At 52.0% G+C, this 16,918-nt stretch overlaps 1 protein-coding gene across 1 annotated transcript in view; it reads right to left on the bottom strand.

The window, feature by feature from the left end:
* KAZN (kazrin, periplakin interacting protein) overlaps window positions 1–16,918 on the bottom strand; it is a 386,388-nt gene that overhangs the window by 4,387 nt on the left and 365,083 nt on the right. The window contains exons 9-13 of the mRNA XM_090268631.1: window positions 8,687–8,892; window positions 8,071–8,189; window positions 2,184–2,415; window positions 1,635–1,736; window positions 912–1,078 (exon numbers count right to left, since the gene is read on the bottom strand). Coding sequence (XP_090124757.1) covers window positions 912–1,078; window positions 1,635–1,736; window positions 2,184–2,415; window positions 8,071–8,189; window positions 8,687–8,892 — 826 coding nt within the window. The remainder of the gene's footprint in view (window positions 1–911; window positions 1,079–1,634; window positions 1,737–2,183; window positions 2,416–8,070; window positions 8,190–8,686; window positions 8,893–16,918) is intronic.

Raw genomic sequence — 16,918 nt, 5'->3', positions numbered from 1 at the left:
GTGACTGGAGCCAGGTACGCACCCGCCCCCCTCGGAGCTTCCGCTTGGGGGAAGGTCACTGGAGTCCTTGCTGGGAGGTGCCAGCAGGCCGTCGACTCCTGCCCCGTCTTCAGCAAGTCGTAGCCCCTCTCTGAAGCCTCAGTTTTCTTACCCATAAAGTGGGGCGATGACCCCTTCTCACTTGGCTTCCCTCGTGGGGACGAGGATTGAATGAATGAAGGGGTGGGACAGCATTGGGTTGGTGACAATGTGGGAAATGAGCACGTCATGGCCCACCCAGCCTGGGCTCAGTCTGGGATCAGGTCCTGGGCTGCCCCCGATCTCCATTCAAGCACAAAGAAAGTGCTCAGTAAACGGCTGTCTAACCCTTGCTCCAGTCATCGGAAGGGGACAGCCCACTGGGAGGGGCCTAGCTTATCTGTCCAGGTGTTTGTCCTCTGGTCGCTTTTCAGACGTGCAGACTGGGGTAGGGGGGCTGACACAGTCTATTCACCTGGACCATAAAACACCATTCATATGCCCGTCCCTTCCTCCAGACCTTCGCCCCACAATTATCCCTGCCTGGAGTGGCCGCCTCGACCTCTGAGGCCGGTGCCAGTTCTCCCAGCTCAAAGCCACCTTCATGTGGCCCTTGCTTACACTGTGCTCATCCCCCGTTTCCTAATACTCAGGGGGTTGGGGATTAACCACACACTTAACTCCAGACCTGACCATTCCTCTACCTCTTTCTGGTCTATGATATTTGGCTAAAGTATTTCACTTCTCTGAGCCTCAGTTTCCTGATCTTTAAACGGAGACCGACCACCATGTGGCCAGGGAGAAGCAGGACCCAGTAAGTGAGGGGCTGGGCTGGGAGGCCAGGGCCGCCCTCCTCCCGAGCCCGGGTGCCGCAGCCCGCAGCCGGTGCTCACCTGGCCGGGTGGAAGACGGCGCTCATCTCCTCTGCCAGGTGTCTCCGGAGGATGTGTTTCCCGCTGGGGATGCCCAGGGCGGTGGCCATGGCCTCGGCGTTGAACGTGGGTTCCAGCACCAGCACAGCGCCGTGGACCCCGCTATTGGTCAGGTTGTCTGCGTACTCCTGGGGGCAAGGCACGAGGTGGGCGAGCCTGAGGGGGCCACCTTGCTGGCTGAGAGAGGCACCCTGGGAACCTGAGGGGACAACCTTTGGGACCTAACGGGGCTCCAGGCTCAAGTGGGGATATGCCCCCAACAGCAAGGGCTTGATTTCTGGGGGACCAGTCATTTAATACTGAGGGGGATCCTCAGCCTCACTCTTTAAGGGCCATGAGGGCAGGGACCAAGGCTATTTTGTCACTGACCTATGCCAGACCTTGGAGGGCAGCCCATGAATGCTTGAGTGGGAGGATGGACCCGATTCAACCCCACACTTGCTTAGGAGAGTGAGGATGGCTCAGCATCCCCTGCCCCCACTGTGAGGAAAGCGACGGTATTGGGGGCCCTGTTGTGGGGAGGGGTGGGTAGTTTCCTCCTCTTGAGTGACAGGAGGCAGGTTATTCTTGTCAGCCTGGGTAACGATGCCCCAGCTCACACAAACATGGATGCTGATTTGCACCCAAATGTGCGTGTGACTTGCATCTGCCTGAGTCACCCCCACACCTGCCAGTGCCCCTCACCTTCAGGTCAATATCTCGCACCCACTTGAGCACCCGCTGGTTGGTCCAGACCACAGGGTCTATGTCCTGGGTCTCGCAGCGGGCCCGGCGCTCCTGGAGGGCCTGTAGGGAGGGAGACGGGGTTAGTCTGGGGGACAGGGGAGCACGCTGAGGTCATATGGGGAGTGAGGGTCCACAGTGCTCACAGGGACCTCGGCATGCCTGTGTGAGTCTTTGGGAGATCAGGTTCCCCGGTTCCCTTGAACTGAGTACAGGGCCTGCCCCACGCTATATGCAGTTGTTGGAGAGATGAAGAAAGGAAGAAATGGATACATGTCTGGATGGATGGATGCACGCATGCATGAGTGTTTGAGTGAATGGACGCATGGGTGCATGAGTACTTTGGTGGATGGATGGATGGATACATGGAAGGACGCATGGGTGCTTGGATGGATGGATGGATGGACGGATACATGGGTGGATGGGAAAACGGTCGGATGGACGAACAGTGAATGCTGAGGGGAAAAAAAGGCTGTGGAAGGTGCTTGCCCCTCACATCCTGGTTCTCACCTCTCTGCTGAAGTTCACTTGGTACAGCAGCTCGATCCCCAGCAGGATGCTGACCTGGTGGAACTTCTTGGACACATTCAGGTGTTTCTCCAGGTCCCGCTTCATCAGGGAGTTCAGCATCCGCCCATCAACCAGGTGGTTCTGGAAGGCCTGGGAGTACTGGGACAGGCCGATGTCACTCAGCCAGGCCTTAGCCACCCAGTGATGGTCCAGGTCGGCAGCTTTGGACAGGCTGGTGAAGAGAGACGTAGCCAGAGAGAGGGATGGGTGAGGAAAGGTAGAAGAGGCAGGGGGACAGGCAGAAATGGTGCCGAGGTAAGCAGAGATGAGGGGAGGGGCATGTGGGGAGTCAGGGCACCAAGAAAACCAGAAAGATAGACAGGAACAGGCATGGAATGGAGAGACAAAGAGGAAGAAAGAGACAGAGCAGAGATGGGTGAGAAGGGCATTAAGGGGAGAGAGAAGAGAGGGAGGGGGAGGGAGGGAGAGAGGGAGAGAGGGAAAGAGGGAGGAAGGGAGGAAAGAGAGAAGACAGAAAGAAAGCCAGAGAGAGAAAGGAGAACGACAGAGAGAGATAGAGAGAAAGTGTGTGTGTGTGTGTGTGTGTGTGTGTGTGTGTGTGAGAGAGAGAGAGAGAGAGAGAGAGAGACTCAAAACACAAAAAGGGATCAATAGAGAGATGGGACAGGAAAAGAGAAAAGACCACATTCGGACACATTGACAATGACAAGTGACAGTGATAGAGCAGCAGAAGCCCCGAGGCCCACAAAACCCTGGCCCAGCCCATGTCTCCTTGGACTTTAGCCAGAGTCACACGGCGGCACGTCTTGGAATCAGAAATAAAATCTGCATTTTGTCTTTTCTAAGCCCTCTCTCCTCACCGCCACACCTCAGAGCTCTTTGTATCCCACACAGAACTTACCCCAATGCCACGCATATAGTAGGTGCACCATAAATACTTCTCAAATGCCTAAAAGGGTGGATGCACCTGGCCAGGGTAGCCCAGTCGGCTGTCATTCCCTTGCTCGCCACACGGTGGCAGCCTCGCAGAAGGAATTAAGGACAGCATCCCCCGCGGCGGGGACTCGGAGAAATGACCAGAGGTGCTCCCAGGGAGGGGAGCAGCATTGTCTAAGTGGGAGCCCCGAGGGACCATGAAGCAATTTTGCTCTGAACCTAAAACTTCTTAAAAAAAAATAAGACTTACAGAAATGAGGGTGGAAACAAAGACTTTTTTTTTTTTTTAAACCAGCAAAATTAAAAGAATTCATCCTGAGAAGAATGAACTCGCAATTTCTTTGCGAGGAGAGAGAGTAATAAACATGTGGAGACCTGGACCACACAAAAGGATCAAAAGGGGAACTCCTAAAACTCAACAAGAAAAAGATAACCCAATCCGTTCAGGAATGGCCGAATGACCTTAGTAGGCATTTCTCTAAAGAAGATATAAGGAGGTCCAAGAAGCACGTGGTAAGATGCTCAACATCACCCATCATTAGGGAAGTGCCATTCAAAACTACCATGAAATGCCGCCACCCACCCGCTGGGACAGCTACGGTCCCAAAACCCACAAAACGACACGCATGAGGGTGGAGGGGAACGGGAACCCTCGCGTGTCGTTAGTGGAGAGTAAGACGGTGCAGCCGCTGTGGAAAATCCTGTGGTGGTGCCTCCAAAAAAGTAACAATACTATTGCCGTCTAATCCAGAAATTCCACTTGTGGGGATGCACCCCAGTGAATTGAAAGAAGGGTCTTGAAGAGGCATTTGTCCCGCTGTGTTCACAGCGGCACTAGTCACAATGGCCTAAAGGCAGAGGTCACACCCTGGTGCCCCTCAACAGGTGAATGGATAAGCAAAATGTGGGGAATGCAGGCAATGGGACATTATTCAGCCTTTTAAGGAAAAGAAAATGCTGCGGTCTGCTACAACAGGAGTTCATCTTGAGGACACATATAATGGAGCATATTATTTACATATATGAAAACAATAGCACGAAGGCAGAGGAGGAAATCATTCACTATTATTTGCAGAAGACACTGGTAGCTAAGTGTGTATATTGTAACCCCTAGAGCAAGAACAGGAAATGAAACAAAGAAGTATGGTCCATAAGCCAGTAGTGGGAACATTGATCTAATAAAAAGTCAGTCAGTAAAAGAGGAAAAAAGGACAAAGTAGATTTAAATACAGTGGGACTTCAGTTATCCAACTTAATTTGTTCCGGAAGGCCATTCGAGAAGCGATTTGTTAAAAAACTGAATCATTTTTCCCCAGGTATCAGGACCCAGGTCTCAGCATGAAAGGGTTGTCGGGCCAAGAACCGAAGCTTTGTCTGACAACCGTGTCACTTTTTTCCGTGAACAACTGGGTTGAGAACCGAACTGTTCAAGATGGGAGACGTCTGAGGACGGAGGTTTGACCGTAAAATAAAACAAGAAAACTCTACTGTGACTTTCCTTTGCAGGAATAAAAGCGGAAGTCCCTGGAGGGCCCTGACAAGGTCTACCCTGTCCTTGGGCGGTGGGCCCCGGCCCCCACTACCCCCTCTTTCCTTCCAGCCCCGTCAGGCTCACTCCTCAGCCCCCCTGCAGGTCTCCATTCCCACCCCGCAGAGGCCAGGCTTGAGCCCCCTGCCTCTGAGCGTTTCCTTCCAAGCAAGATTCACATGTGAAACCTGAAAATGAACTGATCCGAGGGCAGGGGTTGTTCTCTGCGAGAGGGCCAGCCTGGTGCCCAACACAGAGCAGGCACTTCGTGGAAAGAATGGCTGAGAGGGAGGGGTGGGCCACAGAAGGAGGGCTGGGCTCCTGGCTTCCTGCCACCTCCTCCCGCCCCTCAATCCCCCAGAACCACTGCGTCTGCCCCCAGCGGCCGGGGTCTCCTTGTCTCCCCTTGGGTAGGCCTGCTCCCAGCCCGCTTCACCCTCTTCACCCACAGAACACCTGCAGGACTGTGCTGAGAGATGGCTCTCCCTCTCCGAAGCTTCCGAGCCCCTGTGCTGTTGGGTCAAGACCCCATCTGTGTCCAGAGCCTCCAGGACTCCCATCCCTATACTTGTCACCCTGGTTCATTGCCGCTCATCTGGAGGGCAGGACTGGGGGTCCCGCCTGGCTCAGAGATAATGCGCAAAGGCTTCCCACGCCTGGAAGACAGAGTGAGTGGGGCTCTGGCTCCGGGCGATGCAGGCAGACGCCCTCCCCGCCCCCTCCAGGGCTGGCTCCAGCCTTGTCACTTCAGAGGGACCCTTCCCAGGCCCAGCCATCACTGCTCTCTGTCCCAGGCAGGAGTTGGAGCTCGGGGCCCTGGGAATCGGATGCCACTGGCCCAGGACTGGGACTGCTGGAGACCAGAACCCCCTTCTCTCCTGGGCGAAGGAAGCGTTTGCTCAGCAAATCAGCGGTGCAACAGGCCGTGGAGTGGGGGTGGGAGGGGGCCCCTCACTAACCTACTCGAGAGAGGCCCATTTATAACCAGCAATATCCATCTGCATGCCAACAATTGATGCACTCCTGCCCTTCAAAACGCTCTCTTTTCATTAAAGTTGTCCCCATGGGGCCTCCGCCTGGCAACACTTTCTCAGCTGTGGGTCTGAGCTGTCGTGAGTGCCCAAGTTGAATAAAATGGCATGACCTTAAAAATAATTGAAGACATTTTATAAAATTTGACACTGCCCCTTTCCCAAACTGGGGCTAGATTAGACCCTGAAATCCGAGTTTGGGCACAGATTTAGATGTCATCTGGGTCATTATTCAACACAGAAAACGTGAGACTGTGCTTGCTCCAAGACCTTGCTCCTCTGTGCCTCAGTTTCCTCATCTGCAAAATGGGAGTGAGCATGTTATCTTCCTGGAGTTGTGAGGACGAAGAGATACCAGAAGGAGCGACCCTTAACAGAGGACGTGGGATGCACTAGTGTTTTAACACAAAGGGGACGTGAAATTCGGGAAAGGGAATTAGCTTCAAAGTTAGATATTTTGTAGTATGACTTTGTGCCCAGGACTTCTCTGGGCCTTACTTTCTCCATCTTTAAAGTAGGGGTAAGAATGTCTCTCCTCCACTGGTGTTGTGACGGGTTAAATAAAATCGTGCCCATAAAGTGACTGGTGATGTTTTGGTAAGTGCTGGTGGGTTCTGTTGTCAGTATTTTAGAAATAAGGGGAACCAGGCCCAGAGAGGGCAATGTCATGCCCAAAGTCACACAGCAAGTGTTCTGTATAGGACCTGGGGTTCTTACCCGGGAGTTCTATGCGTGAGTCAGAGGATCCCAGGGTGCAAATTTGTGAAGTTTTGTATATTTCTTCTGGTGAAAGCATCAGATGTTTTTATTACATTTGCAAAGGGGCCATGATCCCCCAAAGTTAAAGAACCACTGTTCTAATTTACTCCCCCTCACTTCACATGGGAGAAAAGAGTCCCAGAGAGAGCAAGGTCACACAGCAAGTTAGAGACAGGCCAGATTTCTGCAGGGAATGAGTGGAACCTGCACACGAGGGCCCCTCCGCCTCCAGGAAGCCCTGCGGTGTTTAGCGCTGGGACCGCAATCCTTGGAAACAAGTCCAGCTTACAGCTCTTGGAATTTTTCAAAGCTGTTTATGTGTAGCTGCTTATTCGAATCTACCTCAGAGAATCTTGGTTCCTGGAAGTGCTTGGGTCGGCCGTGTTTTGGGTTATCTGGGGCAGAGAACCCCTGCTTTTAGAGGTGAAGCAGGCAGCTTTTACTGACTGTTGGGAGTGCGACCAGGGGGTGAGAGGGGTTCCAGCTTGGGTGACAGAGGATGGTGAGTACTTCTGGGGGTTCTGAGGAAGGCACTGGCTTGGAGTGGACGGTGAGTGTGAGGTGCTCTGAAACCCACAGGAGGGACATCTCAGCGGGGTGCTGCTCCTCCATCCCTCACCTCCAGCCCTGTCATCTAGGACAGGCTCTCGAATAGGCCCGGCACCCTCTGGCTTTGCTGGCTTTCTGTTGCTGCCTGAGTTTCAGATCCAATGTCATTATTTCCTGCCACCTCGGAATGACGCTGAGGGCCTGCTCCCAGACACGCGGATTTTATTTTCCTGCTTCCAAACCAGCCTGATTTCCCAGCCCCAGCCCCCTGTTTTTCTAATCCTCAAAGCTGCTTCTGCAAATAATAGCACACACCACCAGGTTTGATTAATTAACTGCACAAAAATGATGGGGAAACCAGTGAAGGAGATAATTATGCAAAACAAGTGTCAGATCCACCAGCTTGTTCCTTCTTCCCCCTCAGCACGCACTTCAGTGAGTGTGTGTGTGTGGCCTGGGGTCCTTCCCTTTTCCCTGGAACTGCTTGGTGGACGAGCCCCCCCAACAATTCCAGCTCACAAAAGGTCAGGAGAGAGGCCAGCAGGAGGTAGATGGGGTGGGTGGGGGGCTGGGGGGACCTCTGGCCCCTCCCTGCTGTGCTTCCTGAAAGGAGCCCCCCCACCCCCCCCCGCCCCAGGCCCTGTGGGGTCAGGTCCTTCCTCTGTCCCTGCCCATACTGTCTTCCCCCAACCCCGGAATCGTAGGCACTGGGGTTTGAGCTGGAAGCAGGCAGAGCAGACATTATGGCCAAATTCCCAGGTCCACTTGGCTGGCCCACCCTCAAAGTCAGAGGACTTCTAGGGGTGCATGGGGTCTCCCCGACTCCTACACTGGGATCCTAGAGCATTTTGGGCCTCACTTTTTCCCTGTTCTCCATCTTCCCACGGGAAGAACCGGGGTGTGCCTGGGCCTCCTGCCCCGTGGCATTTGGGGCCATTTTAGCCACACCTGTCATTCCGCACACCTGGCCCAGCCTACAGTGCCCCTTCACCCCACCTGTGTGACTGGAGGTCTTGGGGGGACTTCGGTCCCTGTTCCGGGGAGCCCGGGGGTGCCGGCTCACCTCCTGCCCGCCTCGGCGTCGCGGTAGTCCTCGATGGCCAGCCGCAGCTTGCGCCGGTGCAGAGAGCTGCACACACCCAGACCCAGCTCCAGGTCCTCGTCGCTCAGACTCAGCAGCACCTGCTCTCCGGAAAGGGTGGGACCGAGCGCCCCAAAGCGAGGTTTGGGGTGGGCACCTAAGGCCGCTCATGACCGCTGCTGGCTGGGGCCACCTCCCCCTGACCCCCCGGCTCCTGGCCCACCTTCCAGGGGTTCAGGGCAGAGCACCTGGGGCATTCCTGCTGCCCACCTTGGGCTAGGGGTCCAAGAGGTGGGCAGATCACCACCCAGACCGGAAGAGCCCTCCAGTCGAGTCCTGCCCCCCACTTCAGCCAGGTAAATGAAGGCTAGTCCCCCTCTAAAGATGAGGAAGCTGAGGCTCAGAAGGGTCAGGGAGACATGATGACGTATTGGGAACACTGGTGCCTGAGCCAAGGTCAGCTGGCTCTTAGGTTACATCTCCTACCCCGAGGGTGGGAGTCAGGGGCCGGGGGCGGGGGGGTCAGACCAGCTCAGGGCTGGCGGAGCTCATGGGAGGGCCGGGCGGCATTCCCCCTGGGGTCCCGGAAGGGCCCTACCTTCCCACTCTTCACGTTCTCCGCACAGGCCTTGACATACATGGGCATGGCCATGACCACCTCCAGCCAGGCCTGCACGGTGCCGGCCTTCCAGTGGGACATGGGTGTGGTCCGGACCAGCTCCACCTGCTGCAGCCGGTCCGCCTGCTCCTCGCCCTCCGACAGGCTAAGGCTCTGCCTCGTGGGGCTGCACTGGCTGTCCGCGTCTGCAACACACAAGCGCACAGGGCCGAGCTGGGCAGGGGGACATGGCGGGGGACAGGGGGCAGAGGGCGGGGCTGGACAGGCTGCACCCCCTGCGTCTGCATTCCCGGGTGCAGGGGGAGGGCAGGGATGTCTTCTCTCTATGCATTTCTTCTTTTAAAAATCAAAACGGCTTTTGTTTTGTTTTGCCACCCCTCCCCCATTACGCAAGTAATCTATGCCCCCAACAACGAAGAAAAGAATTTTTAAAAATCTTAATCCAGAAAAGAATAAAAATAAAAACAAAACAGAAAGGGGAGATCGCTCCACACCCACACACTCAGACCCGGCAGCTGTCAGTCGTTGGCTAGGTAGACTCCGAGGCGCACAGACGTCCCGGCTACACACACGCACAGACCCGCACACCACACGGTCCGCTGTGTAATACGCTGTTCTTATGTAAAATGCGGGGTGCCCTCCCATCTCCGGAGGGACCTGCGCCGTCTTCTGACCGCACAGGACTCTCAGAACGGATGTTCCGTCATTTATTTCGCCTGCCTCGGTTGACGGGCAAGTGTCCTTCCCCATTTTTCACTATTGCAAACAATGCAGCAGGAATCATCTCTGCGCGGCTGGGTGGTTCGTTTTCTTTCTTAGGATAATGGAGCCCAGCTCTGTTCCTTCACACCCCGGAGCCTGTGTCTGGAGTGGCCGGCACAGACAAAATGTCTGTCCACCAGCACATTCCAGCTCTGTTCTTCAGTCCGTGGTCGGCTGCATCAGCACCTGATAAACACGCCAAGTTCAGGCTGGCACAGAGTCAGCCAAGGGGGAGAAAGAATCTCTTGTCTAAAAACAAACAGAATTAAATGAAAACCCAAGGGACAAACTCAATACCATGTGTAAATGACAAGTATTAACAGATAAGCCTGATTAGAAAGTCCCTACCCATATTGTGTATTGTACATCAAAATGATGTAAAAAACATTCTAATCTGTCAAATTGGGCACCTAGTTGAAACAATGGCTATGAAGTACACCCAGATGTTAACAATGATTGGTTTGGGATCCAGGGAGAATGGTTGTTTTCCTCTTGCCTTTGCGTATTTTCAGAGTTCCAAAATAAACATGCATAAATTTATAATAAAAGTTTGGAAAAATTAAAACGTAGAAAGCGGTATAAATGGCTATTGATGGGAGTTTATCTGAATGAATGAGGGTTCATTCATATATTGGAATATATGCAGTTAAGAAATCTCTCACAGGGAATTTTTAAAACAATGTAATCCTCACCTGAGGGTGTTTATTGATTTTAGAGCGAGAGGAAGAGAGAAACATCAATTGGCTGCCTCCCACATGCACCCCGACCAAGGACTGACCTGCAACCCAGGTAAGTGCCCTGACCTGGGATCAAACCCACAAGCTTTTGGGGTACAGGTCAACACTCCAATCCACTGAGTTACCCGGGAAAGTGGTCACAATCTATTGCCGAGTGAAAACACAGTGCAAGATAGGAGGTACCCTGTAATGCCAACTGTATTGTAGACATTATATATGATATAGCATGTATAATTACAGTTGTGTACATACATGTATGCATGTATGTGTAAATCTATACATATATAATACTAGATGGATAAATGTTAAAGTCTTTATCTCTGGAAAGGGATGATGGGTAATATGCACATGTGAGTGTTTGAGAGTATTTGTATCTGCATGCTTTTCTGTTTCCCAAATTTTCTGCAGTGACTATATTACTTTTCAAATAGAAAAAAAAGAAAACCTCACTGCCTGGAAATCTCACTTTTTCAAATTATAAAGCCCTTCCCCCAGTTTCTTGACCTCCCACTCTTTAAACTCCTTGAATGACCGTGGAAAAGACCACATCAACTTGGTGATTACACACCCCTCTCTCATCCCAGCTCCCCCAAAACCTTTCTCCTCAACTCCTGGGGCCTCTTGCTGCCCAGCCAAAGCCCTTCAGATCCCACAGCAACCTGGCCTGGAGGATGCCACCTACGGCCCAGCAAGGTGCCGGGCAGAGCACCCTAACTCTGATGGGCCTCAGTTTCCACCTCTGTGAAGCTGGCATGCTGCTGCTCCCTGCCACCTGCACCACGGAGTGACAGTGGCTGACAGCCGGGCCTTGTCTGTGCCAGGAGGGTGGGGGTTGGGAGACTACTGCAACATCATTACATTTCTCTTCCCAGGTGGGTGGAAGGCTGGGAGAAGGGCAGATAACAGGTCAGCACAGGTCCCGGGTCTGACAAAACGCGTTGCCATGGTGCCCGGGAACAGAGACTCCACAGCTGCCTCTGCAGCCCCTCCTGGGGGCTCCAAGTTCTTCCTGGTGAGAGGGTTGCTCCTGGGGGCACACAGGCCCAGCCTAGGTGTCCCCTCCTGCTGGTGCCAGGCTCCCAAGGACAGGCTTGGCGTGTAGGGAAGTCTTTCTGATCGGGTCCTACCAGTGCTGCCTGCTGGCACACAAACAGGTGTTCTCCCTGGTTGGAGAGAGCTGAGAGCCTCGGTCCCGTTCCTGTTACAGAGTCCTCTCTCTGTCACTTGATGACAGATGACGTGTGGCAGAATCTGGTTACCCCAGATTCCAAGACACAGCCCCTGTCATCCATTTGGACCAGGCCTGTGGGAAGGGACCAGGCTTTGGGGTTGGACAGCCTTGGCTTTCGGCAAATTTCTTTACTGCTTGAATGCTCACTTCTCCCACCTGTAAAATGGGTATAATAATATGCCTCCTAGATGAATATGACTCATAAATTCTGAGCGTGAAGCCGCAGTAGGCACTCAGTCAAGGGTGGCTGTCATCAGTGGCCAAGGGCACCTCCCTTGGGGTTTGGGTACTTTTTCGGCTACATGTAGAATACAGCTGTGGTTGCCTCAGCCCCCCGCATTGCTGGGATGAAATGTGGGTGGAGCTCAGCTCGGTGCTCCGGGGAGGGAGCCCAGTCCCACTCCTCGTGGGGACGGGAATTCACTGTCCCAGCCCGACTCCCGCCTGGCCCAGGTGGGAGGGGCGGGGTCGTCTGTGAGGTGAGGGATGGATTTGTGTGTTCTGTGCCAAGCGGGGCAGTGGCGTGCGTTTGCAGCGCTCGGCTGTGTAGTCAGGGAGATAAGGGGGTGTGGGAAGGGGCAGGATGGGAGCGGATGGGCAACAGGAGTCAGAGACAGCGAGAGAGAGAGAGAGAGAAAGGGAGAAAGAACTTTCTAGAGAGGAGGGAAGGGAGACTCACAGAGCGAGCCTTCAGGAGAGAAATCGCAGCACAAAACAACAAGTACCCAAAGGTAAACCAGAAGGAGGAGGGGGCAGGTGGAAGGGGGAGGGGGAACTATAGGTCAGTGGATAGACCAAAACAAACAAACGAACACACAATAACAAAAAACAAAAAACAGAAACAAGAACAGACTTCCTGTGAGTGTGTTTTCCTGAGCAGGTGTCTGTGTGTGAGTGTGAGTGTGTGAGTGTATATGAGTGTGTGTGAGTGGGGGGCGAGTGTGTGTGAGAGTGTATATGAGTGTGTGTGTGTGTATATGAGTGTGTGTGGGGTGTGTGTGGGGGGGGAGTGTTGTGAGAGTGTATATGAGTGTGTGGGAGTGTGGGAGTGTATATGAGTGTGTGTCAGTATGGGGGGAGTGTGTGTGAGTGTGTGTGAGTGTGGGGGGAGTGTGTGTGAGTGTATATGAGTGTGGGGGGAGTGTGTGTGAGTGTATATGAGTGTGTGTAAGTGTGTGTGAGTGTATATGAGTGTGTGTGAGTGTATATGAGTGTGTGTGAGTGTGGGGGGAGTGTGTGATTATATATGAGTGTGTGTGTGTGTGAGTGTATATGAGTGTGTGTGAGTGTGGGGGGAGTGTGTGTGAGTATATATATGTGTGAGAGTGTGTGAGTGTATATGAGTGTGTGGGAGTGTGTGCGAGTGACTCTGTGCGGGGAGCTGGCTTTGCAATTCACATTATTTATGGACTCCAGGCTCCAGGAACGCCGGAGGCCAAGCTGAGTTCATATGAGCAAACCACACATTTCAGTTTCTGAGAAAAGACAGCTCTTCAGCGCCCCACCCCCCTCAGCCCACCCTCCGAGACTGAGCTCCGAGGAGAAAATGCCGCAGACGGACAGAGGACAGGGAGTCTTTGAATCAAAGGCAATTTCCAAATGCCGGCATTATGATGCCAGACTTCATGCCCGGGATTCCATCAGTCCTGGCATTTATTTCTCCCCTGTCTCAGCCCTGAGAGTGGGAATAACTCATGTTTAGAGCCAGGCAACTCCGTGAGAGCTGGGGACTTAAGAGGGACCACCTGGGCTCTGGCAGAGCCTCAGGAAGGGCTCCCAATAGGCAGCCGCCTGGGATCCTCCTGAACACTGTGGGGACGGTGGGGACTCTGGAAGGAGAGACTCTGCATTCTCCCGCCCACCCCCAACATAGGCACGCAGGTGCCACGGAACGATAGCCCTTAGTGACCGAGGTTTCCCCAGACTGGGCCCACAGAAGTCGTTGTGTGAGCGTGGGAATTTGAGAGGCCTGGGTTTGGGGAAGTGCTGTACATGTTCTCAGCCTCACTTTCCATGTCTGTGAAATGGGTTAATAGTTATGTCCCATCACACAGGTCTGCGCGAGGACTCAATGAGGTGACGTGTGACCTTTGCAGCATGTTCCGCCTGGTGGGCGCTCGATGACCGAGTGGGGCCTCTGGCTTCTGCAGGCCGATGTCACTTCCAGTCTAGACCCACTCCGTCCAGAACAGTCGCTACAAGTCACGGGGGATTCACTGGTAATGTGGCTGGTCCACGTTTAGAAGTGCCAACGATATAAAACACACGCTGGATTCTGAAGACTTTGTACGAATAAACTATCTCATTAATAGTTTTTCAACTGATCGCACTGAAATAATAATATTTTGGGTATATTGGGTTAAATAAAATATGTTACAAAAATTCATTTCACCTGTTTCTTTTTACTTTTTAATGCGGCCACTAGATGATCTAAAATTACATATGTAGCCTGAATTATATTTTTCCTGGACCGAGTTGGCCTGGATGGAAGAGTTTTTTGCTAGTCTACCTTCTCATTTCATTCCGCCTCCCTCGGCTGGTTTGGAGGTTCAGCACCCTACTTCTCTGCTTTTGGTTCAGTAGCTCTGGAAGCGTGGTCCCTGCGCCAGGAACCTCAGCGATACCTGGGAAGCTGTTGGAAGCAAAAATTCTAGGAGCCTGCCCAAGAGATCCTGAAACAGAAGCTCTGAGGACTGGGCCCAGCAACAGTCTGTGTTTTAACAAGCCCTTCGTGTGACTCTGATGCGTGCTGAGGGTTCAGAACCACTCATTAATGGCTACGCTTGACAACTTATCCTGCATATTTAACTTAACAAAACTCAGCATGGATCAATATCTTAATTCCCTTTCCCAAATAGTAAGATTATTGAAAACATTAACTCAGATCACCCTTCCTGACTCACACCCTACCTTATCCAGTGTTTTCATTCTGTCCTCTTTAAAAACCCCACCCCTTAGGTATTGTCATCATGATTATTTCGTACTGATAATTTAAAAATAATTTACCTACATGTTTACCAATTTTTTTGTTCCCCATTTCTTCTTGCATCTTAGACCTGACTTCTAGAATTACGGAGGCCATGATCTAAAAGTTCCTCTGATTAAGAGTATTTTGGTGGTAAGCGCTTATAATTTTGGTTTATCTGAAAAAAAGTCCATTTCACCCCTGTTCTTCAAAGCATTTTGCACACAGTTTTAGGTAATTTTCTTTTAGTGCTTTGGAGACATTGCTCTACTGTCTTTTGCCTTCCTTTTTTGCTAAGAGAAGGCTGCTGCCAGTCTAATTGCTCTTGTCAGCTACTTTTAAGGTTTTCTCTTTGTCTTTGGTGTTCTGCTGTTTCATTACCATGTGGCTAGATGTGGGTCTCTTTTTTATTTATTCTGGTTGATGTAAATTGTGCTTCCTATATCTGTGGATTCATTTTTGGAATATTCTCAACCATTATCTCTTAAAATATAACTTCTTTTCCATTCTCTCTTTGCTTCCTGCTGGGACTGGACTTCCTGTCTTCCTTATCTTGTAATGTAATGCTGTCCAACAGAACCTTCTGCAATGGGGGAACTGTTGCATCATCTGCACTGCGCAATATGACGGCTGTTAGCCCCACGTGGCTATGAGCACTTACACTGTGGCTGGTGCAACTGAGGAACTGAGGTTTAAATTTTATTTAATTTTAATTAATTCAAATATAACTTTACATTGCCATATGTGGCTCATGGCTATTGCAGTCCACCAGAAATCTCCAATTTCTCTTTTACGGTTTTCATCAACTTCTCTTTTCGCATTGCATGCTGGGTGATTTCCTTACACCTATTTCCATTTCAAAAAATCTCTCTTCAGCTATTTAGTCTGCTGTTTCACCCGTCTTTTGATTATTTAAAAAAATCCTACCAACTGTATATTTCTGCTTTTGTTTTTAGAAGTTCTATTTGGTTCTTTTTTCAAGATTGTCTGGTCTTTTTAGATAAGTCTCTTGTTTGCTCACATCTGTGATTTCATCTTAAACTTCTTTAAATATTGCATTCATGTTAGTTTGTATTTGGTATTGACAGTTACTGGTTCTGAAAGGCCTCGGAGGGTTTAAATTTGCTGTTTGTTTCTGCGGACTCTCACTCATGCTGAACTCATATTTGATTTAATGGGGATCTAGGGCCCAGGAGGATGAGAGGGTGGTAGGTTCTGTTTCTTTGCTTTGCCATATGCCAGGGTTTACTCCCGTCTCCAGGACAGACCCCCGTTTCTGCATTTGGTTATCACTCACTGCTCTGGTATTGGCTCAGAGCTGTCTGTGTCTGGATCGGGTACCTCGGGGATTTTCCTAACTTGGTGAAGTCAGCGATGCATGAAAAGGTACGTCTCACTCCAGATTCAGTGACTCTGTAGAGGGAGGCCCTTCAGGGCCTGTCTCCCTCCACACTGACCCCAGCGGGCACCCCACTGGCTGTGCACTGTCCACCCAGCACTCTTCATATTCTGCTGACGTTGCCCGTGTGTGGCTCTGTCCATCTGCCCTGCCACCAAGGGAGTCTCTAGGTCAGCGGTCATGTCTAGTCATCTCTTTATTAGCTGGACCTGGCTCATGGTGATGCTTAACACCATTAATGGCAGTAAAAGCCCATGTTAATGGGAAAGGGACAGGCAATTCCATTTGTTTATTTTAAAATTTTAAATCTACCCAGGTACCTCTTCTGCTCAACGTCCTTCACTGGTTCCCTGGAAAAAGCCCAAGCTCCTTACATGCGGAGGCTCTGGGAGACCCAGCTGACCGCAGTCTCTCCCCCTCCCGTGAGCACCTCGGGAGCCCTGGGCTTCTTGCATGTCCTCAGCGACCCTGTCCCCCCACCCCCCACCCCCCCTCCATCTGCTCTAGCTGCTGCTCTCTCTGCCTGGAAGCTGGCCTGCTGCTGCCTTCTCTGCTTGGCGAACTCCTACAAAATCTTCAGGGCTCTGCTTAAAATGTTGCCTCTTACAGGGAGCCCTTCCCCGGTTACCTAGAGTGGGCCAGGCACCCCTCTGTAACACATACACACCCGTGCCTGCACTCATATGCTCGCACATTAAGCCAGGTATGTTCCTGCACCTCACGCCTCATGGCTGAAATTAACGAAGCGCTGTGTCTAGTTTGATGCGTGTGTGCCTCGCACAAGACCGCAAACACCAGGGGGACAGGAGGTGGGTCTGTTTCTGCTCCCTAGGCCCCTCGGGTCCCTAGTAAGTCCTAAACCAGTGCTGTTCTGGTAAATGTGTAACAACCGGCTCTCAAATTTTGAAACACTGCCTTAGTGTGTAGCATTTGTCTGCCCGGCTCTGTGGTGTAAATGCACCCACCATGGCCGATGTCAGTTACTGACACGGGGCCACTGGACATGGACCTGGAAGGCAGTTCGTGAGCCTGGATGAGCCGCCTCCAGCCCACTGCTGCCTGAACAGAGGGAGATCTCTAAGTCTGGGTTCAAAAAAGGCAGACAGAAAGGGGGTTA

Source organism: Furipterus horrens, unplaced genomic scaffold (assembly GCF_987537825.1).
Source record: "Furipterus horrens unplaced genomic scaffold, mFurHor1.1.pri manual_scaffold_3, whole genome shotgun sequence".
Taxonomy (NCBI): domain Eukaryota; kingdom Metazoa; phylum Chordata; class Mammalia; order Chiroptera; family Furipteridae; genus Furipterus; species Furipterus horrens.
Note: the sequence above shows the minus strand (reverse complement) of the source record. Positions and strands in the feature narration are given on the sequence as shown.